Source organism: Micropterus salmoides, unplaced genomic scaffold (assembly GCF_014851395.1).
Source record: "Micropterus salmoides isolate LMB-PRFRI ecotype aquatic unplaced genomic scaffold, ASM1485139v1 Ms_hic_scaffold_3, whole genome shotgun sequence".
Classification (NCBI taxonomy): domain Eukaryota; kingdom Metazoa; phylum Chordata; class Actinopteri; order Centrarchiformes; family Centrarchidae; genus Micropterus; species Micropterus salmoides.
In genome coordinates, this window is record NW_024042261.1 from 35,510,468 (window position 1) to 35,527,789 (window position 17,322).

At 42.6% G+C, this 17,322-nt stretch overlaps 1 protein-coding gene across 2 annotated transcripts in view; it reads right to left on the reverse strand.

Moving 5' to 3' along the window:
* The window catches only part of actn4 (actinin, alpha 4), a 55,860-nt gene extending 38,965 nt beyond the window's left edge, over positions 1-16,895 (reverse strand). For both annotated transcript variants that reach the window (XM_038693586.1, XM_038693585.1), the window contains exon 1: positions 16,498-16,895. In XM_038693586.1, coding sequence (XP_038549514.1) covers positions 16,498-16,623 — 126 coding nt within the window. In that variant the 5' untranslated portion in view covers positions 16,624-16,895. The remainder of the gene's footprint in view (positions 1-16,497) is intronic.
* Positions 16,896-17,322: the final 427 nt, after the last annotated feature.

Below are 17,322 nucleotides of genomic sequence, written 5' to 3' on the forward strand. Positions count from 1 at the left end.
CTTTTGCAATACTGGACAAATATAAATATATGTGCAATATTGTTTGTGCAACTACTGCTGGTAAACTCTGAGAATGGTTTCTTCACACCACACAGCTCCCACAGAAGCTATTGGTCACAGTGACTGATAAAAACCATGTGAAACCTGTTAGAGGAAGTTATTGGTCAGAAAACAGAAGTAATTGTTGTAAAGTGTGGAAGAATTGAACTTCTTATTCTGCTTTCATCTACATGGGCATATTGCAGAGCAATGAAACAAATGTATAAAACATTTAAATATTCTAATGCTGTAACTGATCTCTTGCTCTGTTCTCATCACTGTTTCACTGTGACATGGAAGTATTCTAGCGTGTGAATATATCTGTCTGAGTAAAAGCCACTATACATACAGACAGCCTGAGTTTAGCACTTACTCAGAGTTACACAGTGCTAGGTTATTTTAATCATTAAGGGGGGGTACACACCAGAGACATGAGGCTAACACGTGCTTAGCTGGCAGTATCACTTCATCTACCTCCGTCAGCTACAATCAGACACTCAGCTGACATGTTATAAAGCCACGGTCACAGCAGGATGCCTGCGCATGTGACGGGAGGAAAGGAAGAAAGAGGGAGTGTGATATGTGTGATGTGTGTGCGGGAGGTATGAGAAGTATGACATTAAAACAGCTATATATATATATCTTCATTCTTGGAATTCCTACTAAAACAGGAGCTTTCGTTACTCATGTGCAGCTGATCTGATACCAAACCCTATGACAATAAGCAAAATGTATGCGTACACACCTTAGAGACCAAAAGAAGGAACAACAATATTTCCTATACCAAAAGCAAATATTAAATGAGTGAATCATGTGCTGCTCGAGAGAAGAATAGGATGGAGGGATAATAAAAGGAACACGTAGGGCTGTGTGTGTGTGTGTTTGTGTGTGTGTGTGTGTGTCAAGGATGTGTGCACCTTGCTGCCCTCTTACATCACTATTGTCGCTGTGACAGGCAGTTAAATGTGTTGCCTTATAAGGTAAAAGCACGCAAGGCGGGTGGAAAGGAGGAGGGGCAGGAAGAGGCTGTTACTGTGACAATGCTGTCTGCTGCCGGGCAACTGGGCCGGCCTGAAACTCCCGTTTGGCCACATTTCCACACACCCCCGCTGACAGACAGACACACACACACACACACCAAGAATGGACATGCACGGAGAATTTTAAATTACATGAAGATACAGAAACAAACACACTTTCAGGGTGACACCGTAGATCCCTATCTCTGTCCATTCTCTGTGTGTTTGTGTGCTCTAAAGTTAAGGAATGTGAAACACGACACACACCCACCTTCTTTTCTCCCCCCTCTGCTTCCTATGAAGCGGCAGAAACAAACAGGAGAGAGAAAAACAGATGAGACAGGACAGTCAAGCAGAGAGATGGAGGTACAGAGACACAGGAAGTGACACGGCAGGTTAAGTGACATGACGAGGTAAAGATAAGAATGAAAAAGACAAAAGAGCTGCTGCTTTACAACACCGCCTCCCAACTTCTTAGCAAAGTACAGGAGACTCAGGTCAAACACTGTGTGTCAACAAGTATGTGTGTCTAAGGGAGTGTATGCTTGTCCTTAAATGGCCTTGACTCCCATTTGGTGAATTTTAATACCCTGTATATTTGTGTGTGTGTTTCAGGCTTTTTGTGCTGCATGGGGCTAAATTTAAAACTCATGAAGAAACAAAGATTTCTGACTGAGCACAGTCAACGTCCTTATAGGCAAGTCTGGCCACTCGGCAGCCATCTTGGTAACGCCTTTGCCACAGTCAGTAAAAATACAAAAAAAAAAGATACTCTAGAAATAAATGATTTAGACACACAAAGTTGTACTTTAGTTAAATTGCTGTTACCATCTGAGATTTATTCTGCAATTCAGGAAACGTAGACATTTCAGTCAGATTATCAGGCTGATGTAAGACTAGCAGTGTAAGTTAAGCAGACAGGATGCGGGTTGTACTACTAAACATAACTAGCCATGTATTCAAGATATGGATCTGAAATGAAATACAATCTCTAAATTATTTATGAAAGATATTTTTTTAGTTACTACTGCACAAATAAAATATAAATTTTAGGATTTGGGGGACCTATAGCAAAAACAGGAAATTAAAAGTGGCCATGCAACAAAACATACTAGTCACTTGCGGGTAAAATAAGATTTCAAAATACTTCAGGAGTGATAAGGTCTTGATCATGCAAACTGATCCAGATTATTCAAGGACTTCCTGGTGCTGCGAGTCATTAGGATACAAGAGAGGGAGGAAACCTCGTAAAGGACCTGAGAGGGTCCAGACCTGGTACAAGGAGAGGCACGTTGTTTGTTCCTCTGAATTTCCGCTTGTTGATGACCCGTACAAAACACACACACACACACACACACAGTCTAGCCAAACCACCCCCCCTCGGTCCAGCTCTGTCACACATTCCAGAGCTCACTCTGCCCTTTATGGCTTCATGACTCACTGGCCCTACGCCTGTCTGACACATGCACACAGTCAAGCACATGCCAAGGCAAATCGGCATGCAAATGGACATTAATCAACCGCTGAGAGTGTCACATCAGACAGACAGGAAAGTTATGAGTGGCGGGCAGGGATTACAAGGCAGATTCTTTTGGACCAACTGTATTGCTACTGGCAGAAGAGAAGGAAACTGGTGTGTGTGCGTGTGCGTGTGTTGGGGGGAGGGGGGTAAGTGACGAGTCTCCACTTCCTACCACTGTACAAAAAGTAAGCTAATACGGGCGCTGTCATCTTGCGCTGGTGACGTCATTATAGCACCACATGAGTCTGAGCAGTAGTGATCGTGGTTGATGCCACGATATCGTGGTCCCGCCCATCTACCCGGCTAATTCAGTCACATATAGGACTTGTCTGCTGTCAATGATGACATGAATCCCCCTTTTGATATCAAATTACTACAATCAACTACTACTTAAATGGGTTAGGGTTCCCATCCGCTAACGTGGAAGGGGTGGGGTTTATGTGCCCCAGCCATCAAGAGGCAATCAAGATGTTTTGGATTCATTTGGGGGGATCCGTCATCATCCATCTTTACAGTCTACAGTTATAGCACAATTGTTTAGTCTATAAAATGTAAAACAGTGACAGTTTTCCAGAGCCCACAATGGCCTCTCCAGAATGCATGAGACTAGATTTAGGTAGTAAACAAATCTCTTACTCTGTTACTTACTGGATTAGGATTTACTTCTTTATCCTTTTTGTGCGCCGTACACCTTGCAAAACCAACAATGGTTACATGGTGATAATGATGAATCCACACGCTGGGCAACACAACCCAAGCACAAATTTATACATAAACACACTCCTCCCACACTAATCTAAAACCTTAGGTTGATTTAATTCAGTGATCCTCCAGCCCCAGATAGACTCATGCAGAGTGAACATACACACATACTCCACGCATGGCCACTACCACTGTGTGCAGGTCTGGTCTGTGGGGGATCACAGCTCCGGGCTAATACAATCCCTTTAAAATGCCTTTAATATTATAGCAACCCCCCTCTTCTGCTGTATATGGAGCAGTCCAGGATGTGTATACAGGGAATCAGGGAATGTCTAATCTTCTCAACCACTTTCTGTCCATCTGGCTACAAACACTGGACAACTAGAATTAAGAAAACCAGCTGCATCAAGTATAAAAACATCAAACAGCTGATTTTTCGGCTTTTTCAACATAGACCCTTCATAGATTAGACATAACTATGCAAGAGTGGGTACTCTAGTATTGTAATACAAGATGTTATATTGAAATATATTGTAATCCTGCACTTCCTTTTGTACAATCACACTTCACTTGTCTCAACAGCTCAACAGTCTTCAACTGGTTTCCTCTGCTATGCTGACATTTCTCTTCCAAGAATTAAGAGATGTCTGCGGTTGAAATCTACACTCGCTTCTCAGTTTTCAACAAGGTTCAACCGAGTATTTTACAGATCAAAACAAGTGGAGCTACATCGCTGTTTTCAAATAAGATTTTCTGTTGCACTACCCCAGTGGTTGGCTACATTCAGTTTTGTTACAGCTGCTGATCAGATACAGATATTTGTTTTAATCAATTCTAAGTTTCTTTGAGGAAATCCTCATACAGGGTTTGGAAATGCAGGATACCACAGTAGCCACATTAGTACCACAACCATGCTTTAGGGCTGTTGCTAAGCAACCTACGACTACAGCTTACATCTTATTTTTAGAAGCTTTAAAATGCTTCTCAGGTACCTGGTGTCCAGAATATAAGCCAATCCAACTCTTGAGCGGTCAAATCTCCAAACCTCTGCATGCATCCTTTTTCTTAACATTTAGTAGGTTTATTCTTCAACCTCTCATCCATCAGGGCATTACTGCTTAACATTACCTCCCTCTCCATCCTCCTCATTCTCTAAAAAAAGATTTCACTGACTGTATCAAAGTAAAAATACTTTTATTACAATAAAGCACAGCTGGAAAAAAGCATTGCTGCAGTTGCATGAAAGTCAGAGGGAAAGCAAAAATAACCCATCAACTCCAGAAAGGTGTTAAATAACGTGTTAGCACAGATCACATACTGCAGTGACAAAATCAGCAGGAAACACTGCAGCGAGATTCACACGCTGCAGCGACAAGCCATCATGTCTCCACAGCAGTGGTGTCAAAACCAGTGCTGAGCTCATGCATACCAAGACCAAAACTGTGTTGATGTGAAGCTACTACAGGGTACCAGGGTCTGTGTTAACTTCACATGCACACTGTTGTGCTCCCTACAGTGCTGTGACTCAGAGGAGGACCAACAGAGGAGTCTTTGTTTAATGGGGTAACGGTAGCTAAATAATCCCCAGCAGGCTAGCTTTGATTGGATCAGACAGGATAGTAGGCTCGTGGCCGATGGCGGAGAAGGCAGAGGACTTCCCTGACCCACATTAAGACCGGCAGCGGAGCAGGGAGTTAGAGGACTTTCAACTACGGCAGCTGGTTTGAAAAAAAATCAACTCTGACTGCTTTTAAATAGCCCAGCTCAAAAGATATTTCAAGTACAAAATTTTCACGTCAGTCATAAAGAGTTCCTCAATATGGCGTGGTGTCAAATGCATCCGCTTTTTCCAAAACCTGTTTTTCAGCCTGCGAGTGTGAAGTGCGTTCACAACAGTTTTAATGTCACTAATGTGACAGCTTTGACAAAACTGGACACAAATTACTCCCTTTTCTGTGCTTTATACAACATACAGGACTGCTCTGAAGGCATTCCCTACTTACTTGGTCACATATCTGGTCCACTATGGCAGGCGTGACACACACAAACACACAGTGATCTGTCTGTCTGCCTGACTGTTTGCATGTGTGGTGACTTTATATTTGAAACAGGGAAGGGGTAGAAACCACAGAAACCATAGAGCCTTCCTTCCTCTTCTTCCACTACTACGAATCCCAGGGTGATGAACACACAAGTGACTATTCGACATCATCTCCCGAGTCTCGCTCATCCTCCTTCCTTCTTCTGAGGTGAGATTTATTCTTTTCCTGCTGAGCCGTTTATCAAAAAGCAGGATTTTTTCAGTTCATTATTTCTCCACTCTGGGTGCTGAAAGCCTGAGGCAAAAACATGTGTCCATCAGATTAGATTAACTAATCATTCTTCCATCACAGCCATTTCACTATGGAAACCAATATGATCACCTCCTGAGAAGACTTTCAATTGTCTGTGGTGAAGAAAAGTAACAACAACAGAAAAAGGAAAAGAATCCTATTGCTTTCCATTTTGGTTTCATACCCCGAGACCAACAGTAGCAGCAGCAGTGTAATTGTATCGTCTGTCTTTTCAGCTGCATAAACTGGCAGTGAACCTGCAGTTAAGTGTTTATCAGCCATCTGTCCCAAGCCCTCTGCATTTCTCTGCTTTCCTGCATGCGTCAGTCTAAATGTAGTCTTACACTTACAGGCTGCTTAATCCCAAAAACATGTTTGTCAGCCTGTGTCTTAATTTCTCTCCTTAGTCTCTGCAAAGCCTTACATTTAATTCAATTATCTGTGAATGTTCATGTGCGAGTTCAAAAACTAACAACAGAAAACTAGACCCTATTGTCCATCCCATGTGTCTCTTTGTAAAAGCTCTAGGCTTGTAGTCTCTGAGGGACCTCCTCTGAACTATGAAAGACAAGAAAAACAGATTGAAGTTATGAACAGGCCCCAGGCGGATACCGGAGATGCCTGACCAGAAATATATCCCACAATATAGACGCCCAAGAGCTTAACTGCAAAATCACACAGGCACAGAAAAACACTTTGGACAACACCAATGGCCAAAAACATACCGACCAAGTCCTAAAAATAGCAACACACACTCCGTTATCCTCTTTTGTCTGAGCCTGTTGCCTTAACAACTCTGGCAAAGACAGGAAAGCTAATAGAGAAATGCAAGGGAAGAAATAAATGTGGACAGTCATAGAAGGAGAGGAAGACTGTTGCGTGGGATTATCTGGTGAGCAGAGCGTCCTTGCTATAAATGAGAGCAGAGGGACCTGAAGGCCAGGCACAATCAGTAAATATTTAATGCTGCTGTTATGTGCCCTGAAACCAGCACAGGCTCCACTGATACCCCACTGAGATGTTTCTGCTTCAGGTGTACAAACCGGGGAGACTTTTTAACTTCACACTAGTTTAAAATTCTTGATTTTTGCCAATAATCTGGCACACTTCAAATTAATATTCAGAACACGATGCATTTTAGTTTGTGGTTGGTTTTGGTATAACAGAAGAGAATTAGCTGTGATAATATATAGAAAATGTAAGATATTGTACATTTTATATACATCTATTCAGTAGATTTGTTTCTATATTTCATGGATAGCTAAGGCAGTTCTACAGTGTGTGTGCTGGTTTAAGTAACTGCATCCACACTGTCCATTGTGTCTCCTGTATGCATGTATTTGTGTGTCCCAGTAGGCCTCTCCTCCTCACCTCTTTGCCCAGTGCCCCAGTTTGAAAGCTGTTAAATAATACAACAAGGTGTTCGCTGGGGACATCAGAGACAGTCGCAGAGGAAACACACACACACACACAGTTTGAATCATGGTTTGTTCGCCCCATCTTCACCTATGTTACATTTCAAAAGCCACTGTGATAGATGGAGGCATTTATCTTGACAGCACAACAAACACTAACCGATGTCTACAGGTCGTATTGGAAGTTCAGTTCATTTCCAATGCTGCAGATTCGTCAGTCAAATTTCCACAAAACACATTGTACAATAAAATGGTCAATAAAGTTGACCACTTCACAAATGAAAATAAAATCTATTTAATTCACAAAGTTAAATGATGCTGGTGTTCACAAAATAAAGAATAAAGCAGGACTAACAATCAGTAATACATGCATGCAGTTTGATGCACTGATTAGGTACAGAGATAACACAATTACACCTTTTGATTTATTACTTTAAGAAGTGCACAGGCCTTTTTTCATTTAACAAAATGAGTTCTTAAATGTTAAATGTTGCCCGAACACAAGCAGCCATACAAGAACTTACCTAAACCAAAATCTGATCCAAGAATACCAGACATTTGGTAAGATTTTTTGGTACTTAACAGTTTTCGATACGGAGTGCTACAGTCCAGACAATGAGCCAAGCTGTTTTAAAAACAATGTCCAGGTTCTTACAAAATGTTAATATCTAATAGTGCCACAAACAGCTGCTTAAGAACAACATAATCGAGCTGCACTTGATCACAAAACTCGGTGTTTGAATGTTTGTCATTATTTTCAGGGCACTACTGGGAGTCAGTAAAGGCAGCATACATTTTTTCCATGTGACAAGTGAATAGCGAAGAATAGAAGATGATCAGGTATCCGTTCAGTGCTGTAGCCATACGACTATCAGACTGCGAGCTGATACGGCAGCTACAGTGCTAAACCCCTGATCCAGACAAACATCCCCTCCAGATGTCGGGGGTGGGTGTGTGTGTGTGTGTGTCCCAGATGTAGCAAGAGGCCTTATAGTCACAGCTCACTCTTTGTTACCAGACTAGCATGGCCTGTTTGTTGTGCCCTCTTTTTCTATCCCTCTCTCTCCCTCACACACCCACCCCAGAGGGAGAATAACCTGTCTAGGTGTGGTCATGTACGCCATCCATAAAACTTTTTTTTATACAGAACAACAATATTATCTAATCTGATCAACTCATTACTGGTTAATCTTTTCATCAGACTGCAACTATAGTTTTCATTCTAAATATTTTCTATTTTAATAGAAGATATGATAAATATGAATAATGGAATATCATAAATTTGTGCTTTGGCTTTCTGCTGAAGGTCAGTGTCTCTGATCACAATCTGACTAACACCTCACATTTCTTCACCCTGCACTTCATTTCATCTTCCTTTTTCAATACACTTCTAAACTGCAAAATAAAGCAACAGCCACATCAATACTTAAATCTTGTGCCTATGTGTGTAATTCCCCACCTTTCTATTCATCTCAGATATGTGTCAGATCTGGGTTTAATCTGGTCATCTGAGCTGGGATGTAATCTCTGGGTGAGTGCGGCTGGTGGTGTGGGGGGATGACTGTCCCACTCCGGCAGATGTTGGTGCACAGCCAGAGGATGACCAGATTTAGGACAGCCTCAAAAAGTGTGAACAATACATACTATACACACACACGCTGGCTACGGGTGCTGACATAACAAATAATTAATAAACATGACATTGAGCTGAATACGTGTAAAATCACTGAAGTTCACCTTAATGTTTGTAAACAGAGGGAGCGTTAACAAATACTTTATTTGAGAGATTAAGCCAGGTCCACATCATCACTGCAAGGGACACAAATATTGTTTTTTTACTCCGTGTTGTGATGACTAATTTCACTCCAAGTCCCTGCAATGTACAGTCTGTTTAATAAAAAATGGGCAGAAAGAAGGCGGCTTTCAAAAGAAGAGTACAGCTTTGCAATACAAAAATAACACCAATGAAAGAAAAATACATCTTCTCACTTTTGGACAGAGCAGCACACATTAGCTCACCCACCAACTAGCACATGCACCCTTTAAAAAGTATTTTATAAAAGACACTGAAAATATTCATATAATAATAATAGCCCCCAGTGTTTAAAACAAGCCACAGCATTAGCCTCACTTATAACTGGACAGCTTGAAATAGTGTGAGAACAGGGTTTTGCTTCTTGTTCTATTTTTCTGATTACATGGTATAGAATTTGAACTCCCTCGCTCGCTCTCAGGTGCAGCATGATAGCCGAGCTCTGAAGTGGTGTTTCCAAAAATACAGAGCTCCGCAGAACGCTGTGGTTCAGAATAGAGAGGCTGCAGCCTCACAGATACATGTATGAACGCTATCTGCACTCTGCAGCCATGCAGACAGAGGAGAGAGATGCAAGGGCAAGCAATATTCAGAAGGTGTCCCAGTGTGGATGCACAGCGCCGGCCTCATCTTTTTGAATGACTGTGATGTATAATTTTTTCATTTCTTTTAGCCATTATTGTCATAAGTTAGTTCAAATCCAGTGACTGAAACAACTGGATACAATCAAGATATGGAAAAAAAAAAACCAAAGAGAAAATTGCAGGGGTAAGCTGTTCTTTATTTTTTTAGCATTATAAATGCAGCCCATTTAGACACCTACAAACAAGGGGGTGTGAAGTGAGGTTTACTGTAATCCTACCATTTAAACAGTAGTTATTTGTTTATGAGGAACTTGCAAAAAGCAAAGTTGAACTACAGCTTTGTATTTTTCAATACAATATTGTTTTCAACATGTTCCTCAGTTTATTTCCCCATACTTTAAATGGACCATAGAAAACAACAATTACTTCAGTAGAAATTTTCATTTAAACACACGCACACCCGTGCAGTAGGTGAGAGGGGGCTGTGTTTGTTTAACTGCACAGTGTTTACCAGCAGCCTCCGGCAGACAAAGCCACAGCTATGTGACTCTGCTGGAAAACTAGAGGGGAAAAACCTCACTTTCAAACAGCAGTCAACCCCCCTCTCCAAAACCCATAATATAATGGTTCCCCCACCCCTTCACACAGGCATCTAAACACACACGCACATGCCACACCTAAACACACATCCTTTTGTTCTGCTGCTTTCCTCCAAACACCACCCCCTCCAACGTCTCAGATACACAGTCTGCATTAGAACACACACATTGACACACAGTTCATAGCACAATCAGTGCAGTTATAATTTCTCTACCCACTGTTTCTCTGAAACCTCTGACATGAGTCTGCTCGAGTGATGATCCTGCATCACTGACCCGCTCCACCTCACCTACACAACAGCCCAGTTAGAAAATAACCGACCCTGGTCAACTGCCAGACACCAGGAATCGACTAATTGTTTCAGCACAAGCAGCACCTTTGTATCGTCAGAGTGCTTCTGAAATGATGCAAATCTAGCAGTGTACTCTGGATAAAAAGTACTGAAGTCAACAGAAATACCAGACAGTGAAACTGACACCAAGTGTTTTTTACAAAATGGAAAAAGGAACAAATAGCTTATTTGCAAAAAAGTCCTTTAAAATTGCTTGGTCGAGGATACACTTGGAGGACATGTGAAGAAGGAGGGTCTGAGTTTCAAGCTAACACCATCAACATGCATTCTGGCAGCCAACCAAAAGGAAATTCTTAGTCCCTATTGCTGCCAATTTCAATTCAACAGAGGGAAATGCCATTTACTAATCCTCATAACTATGCACAATAGCCAAGTAGTAAGCTTGTGAACATGACCCACAATAAGTAAGAGTGCTAAGGTTATGACAGCCGTAAACTGAATCCAATGATTCATGGCTTCAGTGACATTCGGACTCACACAAGTCCTCCTCCCTCCCCAAAATACACTTCCTTCCTTGCACACAAAGAGTGGGAGAGAAACAGACCGTAAATAAATCTCTTTGAAAGAGAAACACATTAGGCTCCACCACCTCGACACACAGGCCTACAGCCAACCAATGTCAATACCAGCCCTGGGCTACAGAGCACCCTACAATCTCTCATCTGATTGGACCGTGTGTTTAAGTCTGCACTTTGAACTTGCCTGCCGAACTAGAAACAAAGCAAAGGGTTCCAAAGTGCAATCAATCACAGGGTGGTGGTGTCTAAAAAACATTTCTGCAAACAAATATTTGGATTTGAATGATTGGCGCCACGACTTCCGCCACATCGCAACCGGCTGGAAACTCTCACCCCCCACCCACCCCCCCCGAGCACCCTCTGCCCCAGAGGAGGATTCTCCCTCTCGTCTCCACCACGCAGACCACATCTGCAATCCTGCAAACCCCCAACTCTTTTTTTTTTTTTTTTTTTCCTGTTGGGTGAAAAACAGGACACGCCGCCCCCCTTTAGTAAAGAGCCCCCTCCCACTGGCCTAGCAGGCTATAATGGGCCACCAAAGGAATGTTTCCCCCTGCATGCTCTCTCACCGCCACCAATGGCAGAAAAGAGAGAAAGACGGGGGAAACAGAGAGCGGTTACATTCCTCGCGGCTCTGTCCTCTCGCTGGCTGTCTGTTTGACTGACTGGTTCGTTGTTAAGGTCCACAAGCTGATTCTGGATCGCAGTCAGCTGAGGCGGAGGGCTTTCCCACAGCTGACCTGCAATCAGCTGGCAGTGAGGGGATGACCTACACTTCCATTATCTCACATTCCAAGAAGCTTACAGACATCAACTGTTACAACTATATGTGCAAAAATGTACTTCTCGGACCATGTTGAGCTCGGGGCAGAGAAGCTTGATGTATATTCAGAGGCTGCACCACAATGCAAGCATGTGCACATCAGTGGATTAAGCTGTCCTACTGTTCAGAAAGAGAACACAGAACAAACAATTTACAGATGAACATTTGCAATACAGGAGCAGAACTCACTTGTATCTGCTCAACCGCCCTTAATGATAACAGCTTTAATTCAACGAGAGTATCTGCCACACCCCAGTCAGGTTGGCCTGCTACGCTGAATCAACCAATCACACGCACACAAAAAGACAGACAACCAATCAAAGTGTCTGCTCCTTTAATTGTCTACAAACAGAGCATTGTCTATTGTTGTTTAGCAAGCAGGCTATTTGGTCAGCCTTCCTCAAACATTTCCAGCTGCCTTCATTCTTTTAAATTTTGTTCTGGAACAGGAAGGCGAGCACGGAGAAAACAAAGTATCCTGGCAGTTTATCATGCAGCAAGATCTTAGCCATGTAGTGACGACAGCAGGATGCATTGTTTGATCCATTTGTCCTGACAAAAATGTCACTCACAGCTCATCCTGAGCCAACCCGGGCCATCTGAACGGCTCCGCGTGCCTGCCAGCCAGCCAGCCAGCCAGTCACACAGAAAGCATGTGAAAGTGGGCGGCAAAAGAACAAACCAACATTGTGTCCAGCTGCCCACCTTGGCAGAAATGAAAAAAAAAAAAAAAAAAAGTTTGCAGTTGCAGGTCTGGTCATTTGTGGGGTCTGACTGGGGAGACGAGCTACAAACAAATTCATGCTGCTTAATTTGTGACACTGGAGGACACATCTGGACTGACAAAGCTGAAATAATTTTTAAAAACGTGATTTTTTTGTTTGATAAAAACAAATGTAGGTGTTTTTAAAGAACAAACAAGCCTAACTAAGCATTTCCTAAATTGCCCTAACCTGACGAAGTTAGAGCAATTGCAAGTTTTATTAAATGATCCCGTCTACATCCCCATCTTTCCATCATTCTCAGCTGTTAACTTTAATGTCACAAATCACAGTCCAGCTCCAATTACTTCTGTGCAAACAGGCTGACAGATTGAGAAGGCTGTCAGTGTAGGAAAATGAAGACAGATAAACATCAGTCAGTGACAAAACTGATTCTACCACTTTATCAACGCTGATTTATGAGGGGAAATGTCCCACGATTAGTTCTACACTCCTCATTTGAACTAAGGGAAGAGAACAAAATCATTATAGCATGAATGCAGAAGTTCTCTGGTAGTCTTTTGTCTTTGGCTGCACATATGTTTTTCTGCAAATACCAAAACTGCTCTGATTTGCATGCTTACTTTGGGTCATTCACTTACTTGCATGATGAATGATATTTTTTTTTATCATCAAAAGTGTTATCTTTTTGTGAATTAAGCAAACATTACTGCATCTGAGGGGAACAGAGGGAGAAGTAGTAACTAATCTGATTCAAAAGTATATCACTTTGATAAATAAGAACAATCAATCACCAGTTATGACGACAGCTCCAAGCCTTTTGGCTCGTGTACTTCACTGCTTTCCTTGTTAGCTCATCCACCCACATAGCTGTACTTTCGCCATGCCTCATGACATGAGAAATACGTGCAGCCTAACTGTCGCTGAGAAGCTGGATTTGCATGTACTGCCTGTGACACTGCGGAGAGTTACAATAAAACCTCTGGTGCCGTCACTGCGTACTTGGACATGTTTTAACATGTGGTGGATCCAACAGCAGCGAGAGAGACGTAATAACATGTTTGTCAGGCGAGGAGCTTCTCCTCTAACAAACTGCAGTTAACTGGACTCAGCTGGGCTCAGTCCAGGTACTCTGGGGTGTTGAGAAATGCTGCTCAATGTAAGAACTGGACAACTGGAAATACACTGCAAGTACTAACCGGTGCTTCTGCCAAACATACACAGACTCACACTGAACGTCTGCTGAAATATCCATATACCAAGAAACACCCAAAACAAGTTATTTTTTGTGCAGAGTGGATCTCTTGTCTGCAGGACTGGGAATCCTTGACAGCATAAATTTTCTAATTTCAAATTTTTGGTTTACTGAAAAAATAAAGAGAGATGAGGTAGGCACTATCAGACAAAGTCCTAATATTTGAGGGGTCCTTGTGGCTCCATTACTTCAGGTATGAACTATGCACCTCCAGTGTAAACTAAGGGCTATCGTGCTCTGCTGTGGACACCAAATTAAGTCAAGATTGCAAAAAAAATAACTAGGCATTGCTGTCATTTTCCCCTCTTGTATTACTCAACATGGCAAATATACAAGAGTCAGCATTATGGAAAACTCTACCTCCGACAAAGCGGTTTTGACCTTACAGGCTCTCCCCTCACACACTCAAAGACAAACCCATTCCCACACTCATTATATCCACATTTCTCTTATATTACAGGAGGCATTTGCTCTCTTTTGCGCAATAACTGGCACAGTAAGCATGAATACACCTCAGGAATTTGCCCTTGGTTCCCCCGCCTCACCGGGGCCAGCACAGCTCAAGCTCGACGGGGGGACATGTCCCCAGCTTGTACTGTTCCCAATCAACCAAACACCTATGAGCCTCCACTGATGACTGCAGATTCAGGAACACAGAGAAATGGATCTCAGCCCAGGTTTGCACAACAATCCTCCCCCTGTTAATGATTGGTAGGTTAGATTTTCCTTTAGAAGAACTTTGACCTGTATGATCTCTAGACAAACAGACTTTCTCACACTCGAGTAACCAGCATGAGTTAGCAGTGAAGAAGTGGACCAGCCAGGTTTGATGGTAATGTGCAGGAACTGATGTTCACGGCTATAATGCTGAGTGGCCTAATAAAAATGCACGATTCAATGTTCGGCATGCTGTCACACCACTAGAAAGTATGCCAGTCATATGACTAGTTAGCGAATAGCATAGAGTGCGTAGTCTGGTTAGCACCGCACACACCCACACATAAAAACACACCCTTGCGATCATTCCAAACTGTCACACATCCGTCATTTCACTGCCGTCCAACTCCCTTAATCAAATATTGAGGGTGAAAAACTGATCTGAGAGAGGTTTACTGTTGTGTCCATGATCATTCAACGTAACGGATGCCAAAAGGGGGAACAGTGGGTAAATAAACAAGGTCACTATAGTCTGGTGAATATTAGTGGACAGCTTTCAGTGCCATCCTAGGGGGAGATGGCGCACAGGTAGCCAAAGTATTGCAAGGAACATTAGCATCGATTGTATCCATTAGTGGCATCTATTAAAAAACATGACATGGCATGAAAAAGAATTAGAGGATGAGAATTTGGATGGAGAGATTATGAAGATTGGGAGGGAGATTAGAGCAAGTGTTTTGGGCTGTTTGTTTAAGAAATAAAAAAAATAAATAGGTACAATGCTGTGTAAATGAAAGCCAAAGAACAGGGAAATGTAGGGCCCGATGAACCATATGGTGCCAGGTGGTTTAATTTTATTTGGTGTCTAAACTAAATGTTAATGCAGAACATATCTGTAGCTAAAATGTGCAGTCCCAGCTAGTAGGCGTTTAGTTCTGTGTGGTGAAATGAGTGTGGTAACAGAAACTAGTATGTCTCACGGCAGTGGGAAGAATTGGAGCATAGGTGCAACCAGATATGAACGGGAATCTGAATTTACAACGGGTGTGCTCAAATTAGCATTGCTCATGAAAGCTGTCTTGTTTAGTTTTAACACCTAGCTGTTGTAAACTCACTGTGGTGTTGGTGTGGTAATTGACTTCTCTCTTCGCCTGACCTGTTAAACCAGCACAGTCTGTCACAGGAGTTCCTCATTTACAAATGTATGTAATCTGTGAAGATGTTACATAGAACTGTTATCTCTCAGTAGCCTAATGTTTAGGCTACTGAGAGATGACAGCTTTTGAAATGGCTGTAAATCATTAAATACTCTGAGCATTTTTAAAAAGTTGCTAAGCATGCAAGGAATTTTACCAGCAGGGTTATAATGATAATTTCCCCCTCGGGTGCTTTTCCAAAGTGCCACGATTTGAACCTTGATTCAACAACTGCTTTCGGTTTTTCGATACAAACGATTCAATGTAGATTTAATGAACAGCAGCAGCTTTAGAGATAATGTCTCTACGTATCGGCCTTGAACACCTCGGTATCGGTCAGCTCTTCCTCTAGTGAGCAGCAGCAGAAACTCGCCTCGCCTCAGTCGGTCTTATCGGCCTCTAACCAGCCAGAGAAGTGGGACATGACGCCTTGATAACACACTAAACCCGTATAAAAACACCGCTTGACTGGCTATTTTAAGAAACATCTGCACAATCACAGTTTTGATTTTTGCAACAATGTGGCGCCCTGTTTCCGCTCAGCCAGGGTGGGGGGGGGGAAATCACCTTTGAAAGAGTGAAAGCAGCAGCTAATCTTAGACACATGCTTGGCTCTGCACACACAACCGAATAGTTTTTCTTTTACAGAGGAAAGGGAGACAGATTAGAGAAGGAGAAATCAGCATTTAATCAGAATGAAACAGTTTGACATTGAGAGCCTCGAGACAGCTCGGAGGAGAGGCAGGTTGGGAGGAAAATGGTTGAGCTAAAGTGGGGCATTGGGGGCAAATGCAGGGTTTGTAGAGCAAAACCGAGGCCCGTACTCGGTCTCTGACCTCCACTCGCCATCCCATCCCTCCCCTGCCATTTTCTTTCTACCCGCCGCTGCCGCCTCCTGTCAGCCCGGCTCGACTCGGCCCAGCTGGGCCTAACTTTGGTCCCCTTACCTTCCTCTGCTGTCTCTCCCAGGCCGGGTCCAGCAGCAGGTCCCGGTCCCAATCATTCTCTTGCTCCATGTAGGTCTGAACCCCGCCTGACGAGGATTGGTTATTAGCAGAATGATAATCTACCATGTCCTCACAAGAAACCTGAGTGCGCCACGGAGATTGCCTACTATCAAGGGGAAAACGTCCAAAAACAAATAATAAGAATGAAAAATAAGCAACGACTGTCCAAATCAGAGAGGTGAGAAAGGGGAGGGATACACGACCCAGGAAAGTGTCCTTCTCTCGCCGCTTCCAGCAGTGAGTGAGTTTTTTTTAATGTGATGAATATACGGCGTGTGCAGTCAGAAAATCCCCACTGCTGCTGTGAGAAGAAAAGCTTTCCCTCTGAACTGTGAGGGTGCTGGGAGGAACCGACCGCTCCTACAGGCTGCAGCAACACCAAGCGGCACGCACCGAGGAGCGACGCTTCCGGTGTCACCTTTCAGCGTAATAAAAATGTAGGCTTCATGTTTTCACTCCAACTGCCCACACCGCCACTGACTTACTTGGACTTATCTCTTTTTTGTTTGTTTGTTTGTTTGTTTAGTTCAGTTCACCATTAACACAGGGTCTATTGTTCTTCCTCTTACACAAAATTACTTTGATTTTCTTCACTGTTTTTGAATCAAAGAAAATTTTCACTCAACATGTTTTTTGTTAACAAAAAACATAAAAAACGATTAGAAAATAAGAAATAGGCTATTTAATAAATTATTAAATAGTCTTAATGTTGATCCTCCATAATAATATAAATGCATTGGCTTTTTATTATACAAAATAAGTTCA